General features: G+C 39.8%; 1 protein-coding gene across 1 annotated transcript in view; it reads right to left on the bottom strand.

Moving 5' to 3' along the window:
- Pou6f2 (POU class 6 homeobox 2) overlaps window positions 1-16,690 on the bottom strand; it is a 462,212-nt gene extending 445,522 nt beyond the window's left edge. The window contains exon 1 of the mRNA XM_050142248.1: window positions 16,586-16,690. Within this exon, the coding sequence (XP_049998205.1) occupies window positions 16,586-16,690 (105 nt within the window). The remainder of the gene's footprint in view (window positions 1-16,585) is intronic.
- Between the last annotated feature and the right edge of the window lie 2,892 nt (window positions 16,691-19,582).

The following is a 19,582-nucleotide window of genomic DNA, read 5'->3' as shown; positions in this document are numbered from 1 at the left end:
GTTACATGGTGGGACTCTATTTCAGAATAAAAACAAAAATGTAAGCAAGCCACTAGGTGAGTTCAAGAAGCATGGTCAGTACCCAGCCAGTGGAGAAGAAATGTCATACTGAGAAGTGGACCAACAATTGTTAACAATAATACATATTTCAAACAAGTAAAGGAATTCTTATTTTTAATTCTGTTTCTTCTTTTTCCTTTCCAGAAATGAGGCAGTCCCAGTTTTACCCAGATAGGAGATAGTTTTCTCCTATCCTCTGTATCCCAACCAATCACAGTATCATCAGCTATTATTTCTCTGTGCATTTATTCTCCAATACATCTTCATACCTAGTTACCTTATTATGTTTAAATGATTCCATAATAAAGAAATGGAAAAATATTTTAATGTATGGTCATGTTAATTATCTTGGCTAGGTAGGCATACAATATGTTCACATGTAGCAAAATATCACACTGTATCCATAAACAAGTACAATTATTGTTTCAATTAAAAATATAAAATTCCCTTTAAGAGAAGCACACTCAACAATATCCTGCAAAAGACAGAAGTGGATAGCCGCTTTCCTCACATTTTCACAAAGCTGGAAGTCAGAAGTGAACAGAAGTGGATGGGAAGGTCTTAGAAGTGAAGAGTCCATAAAAACAAGATCTTCTCATGTTCATGACGAACTTTCTGAAGACCAATCACTGGGCTCTTTTTCTCCATGAATTATTTTACTGAGTTCTCACAGTACCCATTGAGGTGGTCACTTTCTAATTTGTTTTTGACAGTTTCATACATGTACACAACACATTCTTTTCATACCCGTCCCCCCATCCTCTCTCACCCTCACGACTGTCATTACCGCCTGGGTCCCCCAAGTCTCCGGTTCATTTTTATTTATGCCGTTTGGGATTTTGGGGGTATTTTTGTTTGATTTAGTTTATGTTTTGTAATACTTGTAGTTTAAGCAGGGCCACTGGTATGGGTGTTAAGTGTGAAGCTATCCTCCAGTCGCTACACAATTGAAGACAATTCTTTACTCTTGTTTCGCAGCCTTGACTGCTGTAAAATCCTGTGGGCAAAGCCCAGTGATTTCTCTCCTATCTCTGTCTAAGTGTTTACTGACTCAGTCATGGGCGGGCCCTGTGTAGGCAACAATAGCTGAAGTGAGGTCATGAGGGCCACAGTTCTATCAAGTCCATAAGAGAGCATTTCACAATTCCCTTCTGTGTTATTGGCTCTTATTGTTTTCCAACACCTTTTCTATTACGTTTCCTGTGCTCTTAAAGGGGTGGGACAAGAGATTCATTTAATGAATGCTTAGAATCCTACAGTCATTTGTTCTCAGCACCTTGGCCAGCTATGAGCTTCTGCATTAACTGCAAAGAGGGATTTCTTTGATGAAAGCTGAAAATACCACTAATTTATGGTGGAAGAAGAGAACTTCCTACCAATTGCACAGCCTCATGTGTACGTCAGCAATGGGAGTCCTAAGCTGTAGCATCATTCTGAAGCTATGTGAAAGCAATCTGGAAGCAGGAACTACCTGCCAGAGCCAGATGGGATGAGACATGGAGCCACCATTCAGTGGGTAGGAAAAGCCAGGCATGAGGGGTGGAGGTTCTGGGGATTAAGCGCAGTGACCTGGGGATGCAATGACTGGAACTTGGAAGGTGCAGGAGGAGGTAAGGGGCATGGCGGAGAGGCACCACAATGCTTCTTAAGGTTCCAGAGTAAAAGGAGGAAAAGCAAGGAAATTTGAACAGGCAGGATAAGGATTCAAGGTGAAGGTTTAGGCTTTTGAACACCTGGGTGCGAAATAGAGGTGAGGGCATCACAGAGTCTCCTTTGCTGTCAGAGGACCTGCGATGCAGGGCTCTGTGGCTGGAAAATGCAGAAGTCTTGGTTTTCTCACTTCTCAGATTTTCCACCTCTTTTGTTTCCCTCTCTGTTTCAGCCACTCCCCAGTTTTGTGTCTGTGTTGCTCCCTATTCTTTCAACTACTTCTCCATATGTGTAGAGGATTTGTTTGCAACTCCAGAGCATCATTTATACATTCTGTAATGAAACCATGAGCAGAGTACCCCCAAACCCCCAGACACGGTTTCATGGGAGGGAATGAGGAGAACTAAGGCAGCCCAAAACTTCAGAGCCGCTTGAGAGGGGCACCTACAAAGTTAGAAGTTAGATGAGGGTCAGATGTTATAAGTTCTCATACTGAACAATCAACAAGCCTCTCGGTGCCAACAGCACCTCCAGAGGGACACACACATTGTTAGGTAATAATGAGGGGTTAAAGGAAGATGGTATATATAATGAGAGAAAAACCCACGGGGTCTTGGCAACTCTTTTCTACTTTTCACTCATTCTAATATGGTTTTATGATCCATTTTCACAGAAAGGAGGGAAATAAGAAAATAAAGAGGAGGAAAGGGAGGGAGATAAAAGCTTCTGAAGTCATCTAAACCTAACATACAGGAAGTCAAGATTCCCTGTCATTCAAACACCCCTTGCTCAGCCTCTCAGTCTGACACTACTCCATCAAGATGCCAAGAGTACCACTTTCCTGCAAAACAGGCAGAAAGCATCTACACAGAAAAAGGATGGAGAGAGGTGCTTCAGTCCTCTGTTCCTGGCTTCATGCAAACTCTCTCCTCAGTCCTGAGAGAGCAGATTCATCACCACTTTGATATCTGATATGGTCTGGCATCCCTGGCCCTAAATTTACAAGAGGAGTCATCTTTTCCATTGTGGTTTTCTTTTTCTTGAAAGAAACGGAAGTCCTCGCTCCTCGTGCTACCTAAACTTTTCTCTAGTAGGAAGAACCCAAGATAAAATACAGGTACACAAGAAATCACGAAGTTGTAATTATATATTGAAGGTCACAGTCTTCATTAAGCCTTATAAATTAGAAGCCAAAAATAATTTTAGAAATTAAAGAATGTTACTTATTGACCCTCAAACTTTAATATAATTAACTAAATGCATAAGATGCTAACTTATTAAAAATGATTAATATTAGCAATTTGTTATAAACTTAAATGACAGCTGGTGAGTCAGGGATGAGATATTTTATCTTTTGTTTAAACAGTCACAAACGTAAGTTGAGCCTCTCTGTGCAGTACTGTGGTAAGCCAATAATCAGACAGATGCATAAGGGCTGCATGATCTTTTGTATTCAACATTTCCTTTACAAGTATTTCCTGATGAAGATTTGGTTCATCTGGGAAAGGAAGAGTGCCACCAAAACTACTAGAGGAAGAAATATGCAAGCAGATGAGAAAACTTCCAAGATCTATGTGCTCAAAATTTCTGCTGCCCCTTCTGCCATCTAAGGCTCTTTCATGCACATGCTAAACTCAGTTCCACTTCTTTCTCAGATGGGTCCTTAGAAGAGATGGCATCAGTCTGCAGATCAGAGCTTAACCATGACCAGATCCCTTCCCTTTGATTCAGAGCAGGCATTGGAAGGAGAAATGTGGGGGTGGAGATGTGGCAGACATGACCCAAGATATATTATACATCACTGAATTACAGGCCAAGGGAAGGAAGGAAAGAAGGGAGGGAGAGAAGGAGGGAGGCAGGGAGGGAGGCAGGGAGGGAGGCAGGGAGGGAGGCAGGGAGGGAGGCAGGGAGGGAGGCAGGGAGGAACGAGGGACAGACAAACCATGTACTGTGTTCCTTTCTGTTCCTTGTGAACTTTCAAGGCAATAAATACCTTGTCGAGGATCATTTCAGGAAACCACTGCATTGTTTTCTGTGTATTCATGGGGTCTGAAACTATTAAGTTATGAGTTAAAGTTGAAGGAGATATTTTGGAAGTAAATTCTTTTAGATCCTACAATTATAATGCAAATGCAAAAAAGACTGAAGTTTTGTGACAATTTCAAATGACTAGGTAGAGAAGAGAAATTATGTTCTCAGCCACACCTACCATCAGGATCACAAATATTTAAGGTGCTATTGACGGGGAAAATGAACTTAGGAGGAGGTAAGCAGAGTAGAAGAAACCCACGATCTAATCCAGTGCAAAAGAGTAGAATTGAAGTAGGAACTGAGATGGTACAATATAAATCCGCTTTCCAAAATTTGATTTAAGGTAAGTCTTTAGTGATGTCACATCGCCATAATTCTTCATGGTAACAGCAAGGACCATAATGTGTGCCTAACGTAAGCATATACTAAGCATTATTCTTTCCATAGACAGCGTTTAAAGCCATGTTTCATTTTGTGGTTTTGTGTACAATTAAGGTTTAGCAACCCTGATACCAGCATTTTTATACTAAATTCTAACTTTGCCGCTTATTACCCACTTGATACTGTCTTCTAGGCTCAGCTTCCTGGTCAAGTAAACCAGATGGTACCCATCTATCTCACAGACCTCCTGTGAGGATTAAACCTTTGTTGCAAAGTGTCTAACACCTACTAAGTACTCACCAGCTCACTAGTTCACGGATTATCGTTAGTACTCTTGATTTGAGACAGCTGAATCTTTAATCCTTTTCTGTTGTTTTCTAAAGGTGTGTGTGTGTGTGTGTGTGTGTGTGTGTGTGTGTGTGTGTCCATGTGAGTAAGCCATATGCGTGCAGGTGCTCACAGATGAGAAGTGAATTCTAGAGCTGTGGCTGCCAACTCTGTGTCAAGGCCAACGCTGTGATTTGCTGTTGAGAGCCTGTTCTGAGCTGGAGGAGGCAACAAACTGTTCTGATGCTTACAGGTGAGGACGGTTTGTGAAACCCAGAGTACTTATCCTGGCATCTGGGGGAGAACAGAGGAGGGGAACTTGTATTTCTCCAGTGTGCAGTTCAGCAAATCAGTTTCTAGGAATCTCTACAGGAAAAGCTGTCATGAGTAGTCCCTATGAGTCTTCTCCCCTATACAATGATATTTTATTTATGTCTTAGTAAGTAAAACTTGCCGGAAGATCAGAAAAGCAAAACAACCAAGCCACTAGAAAAGTCTTACCTCTACCAAGGCTGGGCGACTGAACACTGAGCTGAGCCTGTCTCCTCCCATCTTATATTCCCCTTTAGTGCTGGGATTAAAGGCATGACTCCCTCGTACTGAAATTAAAGGTGTGAGCCACCACCACCTGAATCTGTTTCTGCATTGATTTTGTGTAGGCCACGGTGGCCTTGAACTCACAGAGGTGTGTCTGCCTCTGTCTCTCAAATCCTGGGATTAAAAATGTGTAACACCACTGCCTAGACTCTAGTTGCTTAGTTTTACCTTCTTATCTACATAAAAAAAATAAATAAAATATCACTATACCGCTAAATGGAAGATTTCATTATTTCCAAATTCTCTTTCTTTTTCATGTACTTGAAATAACGTGATTAAGATCCACAATCACAGATTTCCTAAAAGAAATGTAAACCGTAACTTCTAACACGTTCTCCTAAGTATTCAAGTAGTAGACATTTTGCCTACTTATCAAAACACCAAGTTAGTAGAATTCAAATGGTAATTCTGATTATTTTTGGTTCAGTCTTCTCTCAACTGTATTATGCAATGCATAAGAGAGGTGAAAGATTGGCCTGATACAAAATAAAATATAGAAAATAGGAATCTAACTGGGAGCCATTACCATGAATTGCTTGTTGTCTTCTACTCACTAATCTAGGTACACTCATTGTGTCAAACGCTGGAAGCACCGTTGTGTATCCTACTAAGGAGCAGTGAGGCCCATGTTGGCGTGTATGGCATGCATTGTGGTCAGAGGAGTAGCTAGCCTGGTCTTAGAGTCATGACATACCCAGCTGAGAACCAATGCCATTAATCTATCTTTCATTTTTTTAAAAGATTTATTTATTTATTATGTATACAACATTCTGCCTCCATGTATGCCCACATGCCAGAAGAGGGCACCAGATCTCATTACAAATGGTTGTGAGCCACAATGTGATTGCTGGGAATTGAACTCACGACCTCTGAAAGAATAGCCAGTGCTCTTCCTTCAGCCATCTCTCCAGCCCCTATCTTTCATTTTTAATATTACACTTGATCATCTATCTTTTTGAGGGTTGCTATTGCTGTGATGAAACACCAGGACCAAAAGCAAGTTGGGGAGGAAAGGGTTTATAAGGTTTACACTTCCACATCGTTGTTCATCATTGAAGGAAATCAGGACAGGAACACAAACAGGGCAGGAACCTGGAGGCAGGAGGTAACGCAGAGGCAATACAGGGGTGCTGCTTACTGGTTTGTTCAGCCTGCTTTCTTATAGGACCCAGAGTCTCCAGCCCAGGAACGGAACCACCCACAATGAACTAACCCCCACCCCATCAATCATTACTTAAGAAAATATCTTACAGCCCCATCTTCTGGAGCCATTTCCTTAAGTAAGTCTTTCTCCTTTTTAGAACAGCCGCGGCAGTGGGGTGGAGCCAGCCAGAGCCTAGAAGACAAGGTGTGTGTGCTACAGAGGCCAGAACTGGAGAAGCGCCTAATGCTCCCTGAAGGAGCCAGAAGATAGTTAGTGAACCCCAAATAATTGGACATTCAGTTATTTCTACTGTTAGAGTTTGGTTTTGCTTGGTTCAGATTGTGAAGTGTTCTGGTTCTTCCCTCTTGATGGTTTTTAATTTAATTTTGGTTCTTTATCAACGTCCACAATTGAAAGACTTTGAACTTTTAAAAAAGGTTTTAGATTTTTAGAGAGATTGGATGTTTTAAGGAGATTGAAACTTTGATGTGTTTGAAATTGTAAAGACTGTGGGACTTGGGCTGGAGAGAGGGCTCAGAGGTTAAGATCACTGACTGTTCTTTCAAAGGTCGTGAGTTCAATTCCCAGCAACCACATGGTGGTTCACAACCATCTGTAATGAGATCTGATGCCTTCTTCTGAACTGCAGGTGTACATGCAGGCAGAACATTGTACACATAATAAATAATAAAGAAAACATTTTTAAAAAAGACTGTGGGGCTTTTAAAGTTATTTATGTTTTTAATGTGAGCTCTTGAGGATGAGTAAGAAAGGAAAGGTGGCTCACGCCTTCAATCCCAGCACTCTGTAAACTCAAGGCCAGCCTGGTCTACAGAGTGAGATCCACGGCAGCCAGGGCTATACCACACAGTGAAATCCTGCTTCAAAACCAAAACAAAAAGGAAAGAAAAAAGAAGTGTGGTTTGTTGGTGACATGTTTGTGTTTTGAGTTGACAAGGGGTCAGTTGTGTTGGCTGGACTAATGTCAACTTAGCACTCAAACTAGAGCTATCTGAAAGGAGAGAACCTTAACTGAGAAAACGCCTCCATAAGAACCAGCTATATGGTGTTTTCTTAATTAGGGATTGATAGGGAAAGGGCAGCCAATTGTGAGTGGTGCCATCCCTGGGCTGATGGTCCTGGATTCTGTAAGAAACCAGGTTGAGTAAGCCTAGCATATCAGCTCCTGCCTTCAGATTTCTTCCCTTTTGGGTTCCTGTCCTGACTTCTTTCAATGATGAACAGAAATGTAGATGTATAAGTAAAATAGCCCCTTTCCTCCCCAACTTGCTTTTGGTCATGGTATTTCATCATAGCAATAGTAACCCCAACTAATACACTATCTCTTAGCAAGGGACATGTATGCGTTCTTTTGCAAAAGCAAACCCCACTTAGAAGATTCTGGAACACAATTGTTTACACTAATTGGTAAGAGGGCATTTTTTTTAAATATTGGGTGCTCAGCAGGAGAGTACTGAACATCCAGAAAATGGAATATTACAGAAAAGAATGTAGATTTAGAGCCAGATAAGGTAACACTTGCCTGCGGACCCAGGTTTTTGAGAGGCTGAGGCAAGAGTAACTATCATTTGAGCACGGAGTTCCAGGAGATCTTGTCTTTTTTAAAATTGCAGATCTATTTTTAAGTATATGTAGTATTTGGGGCTGGAGAGAAGGCTCAGTGGTTAAGAGCATTGCCTGCTCTTCCAAAGGTCCTGAGTTCAATTCCCAACAACCACATGGTGGCTCACAACCATCTGTAAAGAGGTCTGGTGTCCTCTTCTGGCCTGCAGGCATACATACAGACAGAATATTGTATACATAAAAGGTAATTAAAATAAATATTTTTAAAAAGTATATGTAGTATTCAATATATGCTTATAAATAATGCAATAAGTTGCAGAACTCTGTAAAATATGAATGTACTCAGGTAGCACAAATATTCTCTATGCTGATATATACATGGAAGCTTTCCAGAAAGACAGTTAGAGAATAATAGTTTGAAGAGAGGGAAATAAAAGGTACTTTGTTTTCCAATTTGTATAGTTCCATCTTATTGAAACTGTTTCCCAAAAGTATGCTTTATTTTATAATTTCTTTTTATTGATTTTATTAAGCTATATACTTTTCTCTGTTCCCCTCCTTATTTTATAATTTCTTGAATAATTTCTTAGGTAGCTCATCTCAGTCTTGTGTGTATCTAAACTGTGTATCACTGTGATGCTGCGCTCTCTCTCTCCCTATTTAGGAGAAATACAGAAGAGAGAAAACAATCCCAGCTTGTATGTTTCAGCACTTGTCGGAAGTAGCTACATGATAGAAATATATTGGGAGACAAACCTGATTTTATGAGAGAGTGGAACAGTCATTATCTTTTGCTTCTAGAAATCAGTGTGTTCAAATTGCAACTTGGAAAGTTTGCGTGCTGTTTCTACATTCTCCTCAACAACCTACTTGAGAAGAGTGCTTCAAAGTACGTACCTAATATAGTTTTTTATATATATAACAGACTTAAAACACCTTCAGAAAATTAAAAGTTAAATAAATAATCAAGCATTTCAAAAATTCCTTAGTGTGTGTGGTGCACATATATGTGTTCATGTGTGCGTGTGTGCATGCATATGTGTGTGCATGTGCTTGAGTGTGTGTGCTAACTGGATTGCCAAATGCACCTGTTTCATTCTTTTTTTTTATTTTTTTACCTGTTTCATTCTTATATTTAGGAATTGGAAATCTAAGTATGTTCAATCACACACATACAAAATGTTTTCCATAAAGAAATCACCAATTTTAACTCTTGAATATAATATTAATTTTCTACAACAGAACGAATAGGATTGTTTTGAATTTAAGCATGTTTTTCTTTGTTCCCATAAGCCTTTGATTATAACTCTAGGCATCTTTTTCAAGAGCAGCATCAGAAATGTGCTAAGAAATGAATCCAAGAATACTTAAAGTCCACTCTATTGAAGAACATTTTGAACCTGAGAAAAGGAATGCAGCAGAAATCTACTTTTAAGACTCTGGACACCTCTGTTACATAAAAAAAAATAGAAATGTTCAAACTTGGAGTTTTTATATTGCAGCCAAATTTCTACAAAACCTCCTATTTTTCCCAAATTCTGACCTGGGGCACTTCACCCCCCAATCATCACTTGTGCTTTCCATTCAACCAGCATCTTGTCAAATCTGGCTGCAAGATTAAGTTTCCCAATTCAGAATTCAATATTGTAACCCTAAGGATATAAGATCCAAGCTGGAACATTCTGTTTTTTTTTTTTTTTTTTTTTTTTTTTTTAAATGGATAAAATTGTTTCAGCCCAGAGACCACAGTTGGCCCAGACCGCAATGATGAATCGTCAGGACTGACACTAAGTGAAATGAGTTTGATGTTCTTGGCTTTACTCGTGCACATTAAGCAGCGTTTTACATTTGTCCCAACTTTCAACCTTTTGGAGGAGAAGTTGAAGGAGTCCTATGATCTTGTGTTATGGTAAGGTTTACAAAATCAACAAGCTCTGTCAGGGCTGTTTGTCTAGCTTTTTGTGTTTTTCTCCGTTCCTGTCCATGCTGGCCTTCAATTTTAGAGAAATAGCGCTGAAGATTTTTCCCCCCATGCATCTTCAATATTGTTGAGGCTCTTGGTATCCAAACTTCTGTTTCTATATAATGCTTGCTTCTCTTAAAACTAATGCATTTTAACGCAAAACCATGGATGTGAATTCTGCACCGAAACCTCTAAAGTTTAAAGAGAAACTTAACCTCTCTAAATATGATGCACCTTGTTTTCTTCAGAGGGGTTTGCCTGAGTTCTGATGAGTGTTAAAAATCTTTATTTTAAGGGACATCTAAGCTTTCCAAAATACACCTGTTTACGTCTCTGAGCGTTGGGGAAATAAATTTTCTTCTTAAAATAGTTTCTAGTTATTCATGTAAAAAGCAATGTTGACACAAAATTCAGCCTCAGAAACACCCACTGTGGTAGGTTGCTCCTTCAGAGCTTCTGAACGCTGGTCAAACTATGTCAAAATGTCCCAAGGATGTCTGACAGTGTTCTTCAATTCTGACATTTATGTATGCCAGAAACAGAAAAGGAGAGCTGTTTTCCTGCAATTGCCCTTTGGAGAGTTTATTTTTCTTAAATTGTTTTCACCAAATATCATCTCAGCTACAAAGTCAGCTGAAGTAAAATTACGAGATAACACAAACCACCAAGGTAGCAAATGTGTTGGGATTTTTTTTTTTTTTTTTGCTATTCTTTAGCATTTGTCTCTCCTTCTGGTGCCTTTCTGCCTGGGCAGCCCACCCAGATTCACTGTTCATTTCTTACTTATTACTCTGACTCTGGATCACAGTGGGAAAGAACAGAATGGTTGACAGGCAAAAGACAATGAAAGGAGAGAGCAGATGCCAGAGCAACACTCTGGAGAGAATTATCCTTCTCATTAAAGGTGGTCACACATTTGTTTGCATCTTTGATCCCACGAATGGAGCACTGGTGATTACATGGGGACATCTTTACTCAGGAGTAACCTACCTCTCAAAATAGGTGAGATTTATTCTGTTGATTTTTTTTACCCTCTACCCCAGATCCTTTAGTTAGAAGGGGGCTGCCAAAGACAGTGGTGTTGCAGTTCACTGGAATCTGAACCCAATATCAACAGCTAATCTGTCTGGTGAGGAAAGAGTCCTTCCTATCACATGGGAGATTTAAAGCTAGTGGAAAAAAAGCTATTTTCCAAAGACCAGCTCTGGGTGTAAGAATAAAGTATCTTACTATCTAAAGACAATATATAAATTTTTCTTTCATATAAATAATTAAAGATGCTTTCAGTCATCTTTCTGCTGTTATTTATTTCAAGTTTTTTTGTTTACAAAATGTTAACTCTGAAATATCAATGTGCTCATTTATGCAGATAAATAAAATTAATACAAGCTTAGGTTATGAAGGAAATGAAGTTATCAGGTAAAAACTCAGCAATGTTCACCATCATTGGCTCACACTGTGGGACTGGAAGAATAAGAAGACGATGGGGAGAGAAATGGAGCCTTCCTAAAATGAGATGCTGGTGCCTTCCTCTGAATACCATCCTCAAAGCGAGACTCAGAAGAAATGCACAAGAATTAAAATTGATACAAGTCTCCAGCGTAATCTCAGAAGAACTCAAGGCAGTGTGGCTCAATAGAGCTGTTTCCACGTGCTTGAAAAAGAAGTCCTGAGCTGTCGTTTATTTCACTGGAACACAGTAGATCTATTAAGAGGAAGAAGGAAAGTAAAAAGGAAAGAAAGGGAGTGGGAGGAAGAGAAAAGGAAAGAAATGGAGAAATAAAACAGTAATGCTGGCTTCCATTTCTTTTTAGAACAGCTATACAGGTTTTTTTTAAATAAATGAAATTTAATTTAAAAGTGGTATAATTTATATTTTCTATTGATGTTCAATTTATGGCCAACGTTTACCTTTCCCACACATTGTTTCTGTGTGTCTGATCCTTGTATTTTCGCTTTTTTTTTTTTTTTTTTGGTTTTTCGAGACAGGGTTTCTCTATGGTTTTGGAGCCTGTCCTGGAACTAGCTCTTGTAGACCAGGCTGGTCTGGAACTCACAGAGATCCTCCTGCCTCTGCCTCCCGAGTGCTGGGATTAAAGGCGTGCGCCACCACCACCCGGCTGTATTTTCGCATTTTATTTCCCACTTTAATTCTGCTCTTTCAAATGTTAGGCAAAAGCAAGAGCTCAAAGAGCACAATGCAGTTGAAGAGCAGCGTTTGCCCACATTTGCAGATGTGTTCAAAGCTAATTTTGATGCCAAAAGGAGAAAGATGTTTGAAACGGCTCAGTAATGCGCAGTTTGCACAAGGCAAACATCTTCCTTCCCTGACCTCCAGCCGCTGCTACTCGGAATTTAACAGGCAGCTCACCACAAACTTTCCTTCACATTCTTATTTCATGTTATTATCACTGCACCGATGACATGGCTTCATAATTTACAAACCCACATCAATTTTAAAATATTCAAAAGACAGTAAAATTAAGAACACCAGACAAGAATCATCTAAGTAGCATTAAACTGGCAACTAAATTTGTATATTATGAAGAGTTTGACATCAATAAGAACATAACACAGGTTAGTGAATCTAGCACCATTCTGTACCCTAAGAAAATCTTACCATTGAGTTGTATTTTACTAAAACACTAACCACTTATAGCACCATGGGAAGCGTATTCTCAGCTAAATTTGAGCAATAATCATTTCACATCCTGAAACGTATACACTTATTGAAGCAATATATCAGTTTTAGAAAAAGTCATTCGGATCCACATGTGTAAGACAGGGTTAGGCAAGTACCAATGCTAAAACTGTATATATTTGGCATGAAAGTCAGTCTAAGAAGACCAATGACAGCGCGCATGACATTGACTGGCTACTAGGGTCTTCTCGCTAGGCAACCTCGACCTCATGGCAGCTTGAATATGGCTCAGGTAAGCAGGTTATTTTTAGTATTACATTGACTATTTTCTGGACCAAGAAAAGATGTAAATAAATCTGTATTTTACTTGTTTTGATACTAAAACACAACTTCTCACTTGTCTTATCACCAGAAAGTAAAGGGGAGAGAATACGCACGACCACAAGTCAAATACGGGGCACACAGAGACAACAGCCTTTCTGAGCTATTAACACGCGCTTCTAATGTGCAACTGTGAAACACTGCAAACTATACAACTCTATGTGGGGAAAAAAAAGATCTATTTTATAGGGAAGGAAAACTGCAAATGCTTTTGAATACTTTTCTAATATTATGAGAATATACAGCAGTTGGTGTCTTCATTCTTGCAATGTCCTCTGGATTTGCACCCATGACTTGGTTATTCCTCTCCCATTACTGGCAAATTCCTAAATATGCTTAAAAAACACTTTTAAAGAAATCTAATTCAACTTCTCTGTTGTTTTTAGTACCTGATATAACACAGCATCCACTGGTAATATTTGCACCATAGTCTATAGACCTGTGCTGCGGCCCAGGCCCTCAGGGCTGCACATCAGGATGGTAGGCCTGCCAAATTTCTCTGGGGAATAAAGTGCCAAGAGTATTAGACAGAGTGACCAGTCTCCATGAGATGTGCAGAAAGCAAAACTGTAAAAACAGGCTGCAATTCTCATGGACTCATCTGTCACTCACAATCACAGGTCTACAAAAGAGAACAGATGAAGTAAACACTTAATGACCATGAGAGGTGGGTATTTAAGCCTCCGTTTTTAAATGATAATTGGAACCCATGAATCAAAGCCTCCTTAACTGCTGAGCTAGAATTTATTCGAAACTAGCTGAAGGATAACAACCCAGTCTTTGAAACAAGGGTTTAGGGAGCTTGCTACAGACAATTACTATCAAAAATCTGATTTGGTTTCTGAAAATTGTATGAATGAATCGAGTTTCTTGGTGTTGATATACTGGGCAGAGAGCTTGTTCTTCCAAGTCTAGACTGCTTAATTGCTTGCTTGAGGGAGGGAAAATCCTGAGGGAGAGGCATATATGAGCAATATCTGCTGTGTGAAGCCGGAACTCTCGCAAGCTAGATCTTGCCCAGAAATGCAGAAAGGTCTGATCTTCCCTTCAGTTGAAGTGACCATACACATTTGATCCTAGAACTGAATGAAAAAGAAAAGCAAAAATGACCATATTTCATGGGAGCCATTTAGTACTTTGAGTGAAAAACATAGCTTGAGACTGTTTATTTGCTTCTCCAAGCCAAAGCCATTTAGAAACAAGAATCAGAACAGAGGAGAGGTAAAAATAAAAACACCAATATGCATTCTAGAAGGAGCAAACATTTGCATTATCAGACGGGACTGCCCACACCTGCTGAGTAGGTAGGTGTTAGAGGCTATTTAGTCAAGGACTTGGAAACAAAGCCTTCCTTGCTGGCTATGAGGGACTGCAAAGTAATTTTTTTTTCCTTTTTCTTTTCCTTGTGTTACAAACAGTTACAAAAAAATGTTGTTATCTGTGCTGTAATAGTTAAAATGAATCAGTTTCAAGTGTTGATTACTTCTATTTTTATCTTTGTAAGCATGGATCAATTTAGACTTTTATGGTATACATGAAAAACTGTATGGTATTTCCCCTTCCCTTTCAATAGTGCTTCAATTTCAAATTTAAAAAATGAATATTCCAGGGTGTGCCTTTGAGCACTGAAATTCATATCATTTTCAAAATAACCACTTCTATAATTTCTATCTTAAGAATAAGCATGAATTTTTAAAAGAAACAAATAATTTATGAAAAAATAATGCCAGAAAATGTAGCTATTTGAATGTAATTATTTACAAAGTATCCATAACAAGTCACTAGCATTAGTGTGGCTTCTGGATACAGACCTTAGAAGATTCCTGGGGTACACACAAGACACAGCTAAGGAATAAGCACAGGTACTTAACCCAGACAAACCAGAAGGCTTGCATCTGTAAAATACACACCAGTTCATCTTTACGGGACATAATTCAGCATTTAAAAAGCATACACTCTTACAATTGATTTTCAATAAAAAAAATCTTAAATAACAAACTAAAAGTATTCCTTCTGATTTTTTCACTAGAAACAAGTACAGAAAGGAAATCAGAGTAATTTTTTCCAGTACTAAGCACCATAACCAGCTCATGGAGAAATTGTATATGCAACTGAAGAAAAGTTTTATTAAACAGGACGAGACAGCTGCCATGGGTTCAAATTTTAATCGTATACACAAACCTCATCTCCTTTAGCAGATATTTACCTAACTCCCCATAACAAAATTATCTGGGATCCAACTGATATACTTTTCTGTCAGTAAACACAATAAATACAGCAGGTATCAGCGGTCTAGAGAATTAGTTGCATGTTTTCTCCTGACAAGGATATGAACACAGTGTTCACTTTATAACATGCCAACAGAATAAAAAAAAAACCTTCAAAGTTGAAAATGATTCTTTTTTCTGTTCAAACGACCATATGCTTCTTTTAAAATTCTGTGAGCATGTGGAAATATAGTATTATATAGCTGACATTTTCCATCTACAAATGCATTATGAGATGTGCTGGTAATAATAAGCGATGTACCGTCAGCCTCCTGGAGTTCTTTGCTATAATTTGTTTGGAAACAGAATAAGAAGGTCTATCACTACTGTGTAATTAACAAGCAGCAAGTACATCTTATGTCTCTACCATACCAGCTTGCCTTGACTGGAAAGTGTGCAAAAAAAAAAATCCCTAAAACTTTTTAGAGTGCATAAATATTCGCAACCACATTCTGATTTACGAGTTAACAATTCTTAAGCAAGCATAAAGAACTTAGAGAAAAATTTAAGGAAAAGCACATTTAAAAGAAAAACTGTATAGATTCCTTTTTTTTTTTTTTTTTGCGCACCCCACCCCCATCACCCTCCCTCCAGCAGGGCACTGCTATTCCTTTCAGCACTTCGGTTATCAGAAGGCAAATGAAAAGACAACGATCCTCTCCTCCTCTCATTTAGCTTACGACGCAAACATTTAAGCACAGACATAAAGTACCTATTTAACAGACAGCATCAGACAGAGAGAGCAGGACTCACTGACCCATTTGGAAGACAAAGACGACAGAGCAGCAAAGCTCTGAAAATCAGCTTGTGAGGCCTCTGAGAGACATCCTTCTGGCATTTCATCTCAGCAGCCCCAGACCAGTTCACCTCCCTGGATACAGAGAGGAGGAACTAAATAGAGCTGTTTATTAAAGCCGGTGTGCTGGATTGCATTAGGACGCACGGGCAGGCCACCTGGACCTTTCAGATTGTGGCGGTGTTTAATTTGCAGCCTGCCCCTCTGCAGCAGAGCAGGCAACGGCTACTACTCCATTTCCCAGGCTCAGTCACACACCACCGGGGCTAGAAGTAAAGGCACTTGTATCTGTGTACTTATATTTTCCATAGAGAGAGAGGGAGAGCGAAGAATACAATCCAAATAAAAATATTGACTAGCACAATAAAGAATTGTCACTACTGCCTAGGAAGCATGGCACTTTATTTTCTTCTCATACTTCATTTCTTTCAGAGATCACAATCTACGCAGAAAAAAAAATAAATAAATTCTTAAAATGAAAGTTTTTCATATTCTGCCCAAGTCATAAATTTGCTATGCTCTTTGAATTTCTTGGTGGTGGTTTTGTTTTGGTTTCTGTTTTAAGAGCATCGCACTGAAGTTTCCAGCCCGGCTTTCCTAGCCTGATTTAATGGGCGCCTTTTTGCCTTTCGCACTTTCAGCACTACGCTGGCAGGTAGCTGAAGACGCAGATAGAAAGATGGTACAGTAAATATGAATTATGTGAATCATATGGTGAGACCCTTGTGGAAAAGGGGGAGTTGAGAAATGGCTGACTCCATACCTGACCAATTACAGCTTGCACGGTCCCTGTGTCCTGCTGCGCTGGGAGACCGCAATCCATCATATGTTGTCTTTGAAAAGGAGGATGGGGGTTTCTGGCATGCATCTGTCAATCAACTTCTGTACTCACAACCATCACCAAAAGCAAGGGGGGGAAAAAAGTCAAGCTGCTCCACCAAATAGAATGAGACTGTCATGTGACCTCCGGCAGAGACGCACACACATTCACTACCTCCATAGAGCGTAAGAATTTTCTGTAGATATGAAATGACATTGACAAATATCCAATACCAAGTAAATAAAGTGAGACAAACAGCTACTCGCCAAAGACAAAACGTTAGCTGTGGTCTTTTGCTAAAGGTATATAAAAAATAAAAACGTGAGGATTCTTTTTAATGTGCTAGAAATATATTTTAAAATAAAAATAACTTTCATGTAATAAGCGAGTCTTTTTAAATATAGATTTTTAAAATAATAATTCATTGTTGCACTTCCCTTAAGCTGTCCCTTGTGATTTTATTTTCCAAACTTCTAAATGACCTTTTGACGATATGCGGTAATCTTCGTCGTTTTATAAAAAGTCACCACTGTAGAGAAGCTTAAAATATTAACCATTATGTATCACAGATGCTCTGATATTTGTTGATTGGAAATGGATATACAATCATTTGTGTAAACTCAAATATAAAATATTCAAAGTGTGTAAATAGCGGTCACTAAACTTTTCATCTTCCAAAAGGTTAGGGAAGGATTTACTTCTAGCTCACCCAAACTGATGTACCGTAATGACAAATACTTCCACATTTTCCCCCATTTAAATAAAGCTATCTGATCACACGGTAGGGCAGCTTGCCGGTGCATTGTGAGCCATCTAGTACAACACCTGAAAATAACCAAGTGGCTTTTTAACCCTTTCAGGATTCCGAACCTGCCTTTGAAGACAATCCTACAGATACAGCAGACTTGCTCGTTGAAAAGCCCACATCACAACCGGCACTATTCATTTAGTGACGTTGTAAGTTGTTGGTTCTGTTTGTCCACTTTTCAAACTGGAGCTCCTTAATTACTGTATTTTCCTTAACTAAGAAAAAAATCAGAAAGATTTTGTGTTACAGAATGAAAACTTTAAGACTAAAAACGAATGTTAATGTTAAACTTAGTAAGTGATAAAATTAAAAGAAATGGCTAATACACAATAAGTACACACACACACACACACACACACGCAGTAGCAGCAGCAGCAGCAGCAGCAGCAGCAGCAGCAGCAGCAGCAGCAGCAGCATCCCCAAGCTGAAGGAACCATGCATGCATACTGCAGGTCTTGAAAACTAAGGACTGGAAAGTCCCACTAAATAGCATTCGAATTCATAGTCCACGCTGAAGCCTCTGTCCTGAGACCCTAGACAGGGACGCCAACACAGCGGAATGCTTCTGCAGTCAACCCAAAATAGGACCTTACATGTCCATCACCCGCCCCCTGCCCGGGGCTGGGGTCGGCGAGGCTGAAGCCATTGGGACCATCTGCTAAACCGCAGTGGGAACCTGCAAGGGCTGAGCAAACCCTTTCTGTAACCTGAGGGCTTGCAGGGGCTGTAGGGCTGGGAGGCTGTAGTGGGCTCTGGGGACGACTCAGCAAACTCTAGGCAAAGAGGCAGAATGATGGTAAGACCGAGTCGCAGGGGCGGGCAGCATGAGCATTTGTTCAGAGCCTGGGGATTCTGGCTACCCACGGCAGAGCCTGGAGTGGTCCCGGGACTTTCGGCTTTGGCAGCACGAGGTGCAACCCTGAGCCAGCTTGATGGGGAGCCTGTGGGCTCCCAAGCAGCCGATCCTTTCTGACTGCTACTTGACTCTAGATGTTCAGCGTTCTCCAGGGACCTTAGCTCCCTAAGTGTCTTCCCACAGGATCAAGGGTGGGGGATGGTGGTCAGGCTATAGTATGAGGAGGAGACCTTTTAAGTTCCTTTTCCCATATTCCGGTGTTTGGGACTGGTTATAGGATACCGCTGCTTGCTCATAATCTGTCTGTCTGGTATCAGCTGCAATTACTGTGGGTGAGCCTGGAAGAGGGCTTGAGCCAGGCAAGGCTAGACTTTGTCTTAATTCATTATCTCCTGGTGAAAATCCAGGGAGGCGTGACTGTTATTTCCATTTCACAGATGCGGATCAGAAAAATAAATAAAAGAGCTATGATTTAAGGTTGTTTTAAATACAAAATCTAAAGATGGAACTTTTATGAAACTGGAGTCAGCTAACATTTAAAATCTTAATTTTAATTAATTATAACAACTCAAATTGAAACAACGGCTGTCTTATATGAGACACTGACTTCCTCAACAAATATTTATGCCAAGTGCTGCACTCAGTGCTGGAGACACAGCAAACAGTGCAGGTTACTTTTGAAACAATAAAAACAAGCGAACAGCTTAAAATTCATTTGTGGGGATTGTCTGATTTTGAATCCTGGAAGAAGTTTATAATTCTAGAATGTCTTATATTCTTGGCAGGTGGCAGAGTTTTCAGAGAAACTTCCTATTTTATACCAGAGATAATAACCCCTCAAGGATTCAGGGAGATGTCTCATGGAAGCTTACTGGGATATATTTTTCTGGTATCCAAGAAATCTTAGTTATTTCCCTTCTGGGAGGGCAGGCAGTAGAAAGGCAAGAAAGGTGAATTCTACTGGAGATTGAGGAAAACCACATGCACGTGGTAGAGAGGTTTGGGCTGTGATATAAAGAGAAGGCACCCCTTGCTCCCCACAAGGAACAGCATGGTCTGTTTCCCACCCCACCCCCAGCTCCCAGCGTGAGCAGCAGGCTTTCCTAAAGCCTTGAAGAGTGGGAGACAATTGAGAGAGGGTAGCAATGGAGAAGTTTACTTCCACCCCTACAATAGAATCTAGGAAAGGAAATCCATTACATGAAAAGTTTACTATGACTACTATCCCTTCTGCCTTCTCGACTCATCCAGAGTTTCCATAAACTTATGCATTATT

This window comes from Alexandromys fortis, unplaced genomic scaffold (assembly GCF_014885135.2).
Source record: "Alexandromys fortis isolate MF-2015 unplaced genomic scaffold, M_Fortis_MF-2015_v1.1 scaffold_5, whole genome shotgun sequence".
NCBI classification, from domain to species: Eukaryota; Metazoa; Chordata; class Mammalia; order Rodentia; family Cricetidae; genus Alexandromys; species Alexandromys fortis.
The sequence above is the reverse complement of the archived record's forward strand: the minus strand, read 5'-3'. Positions and strand labels throughout refer to the sequence as shown.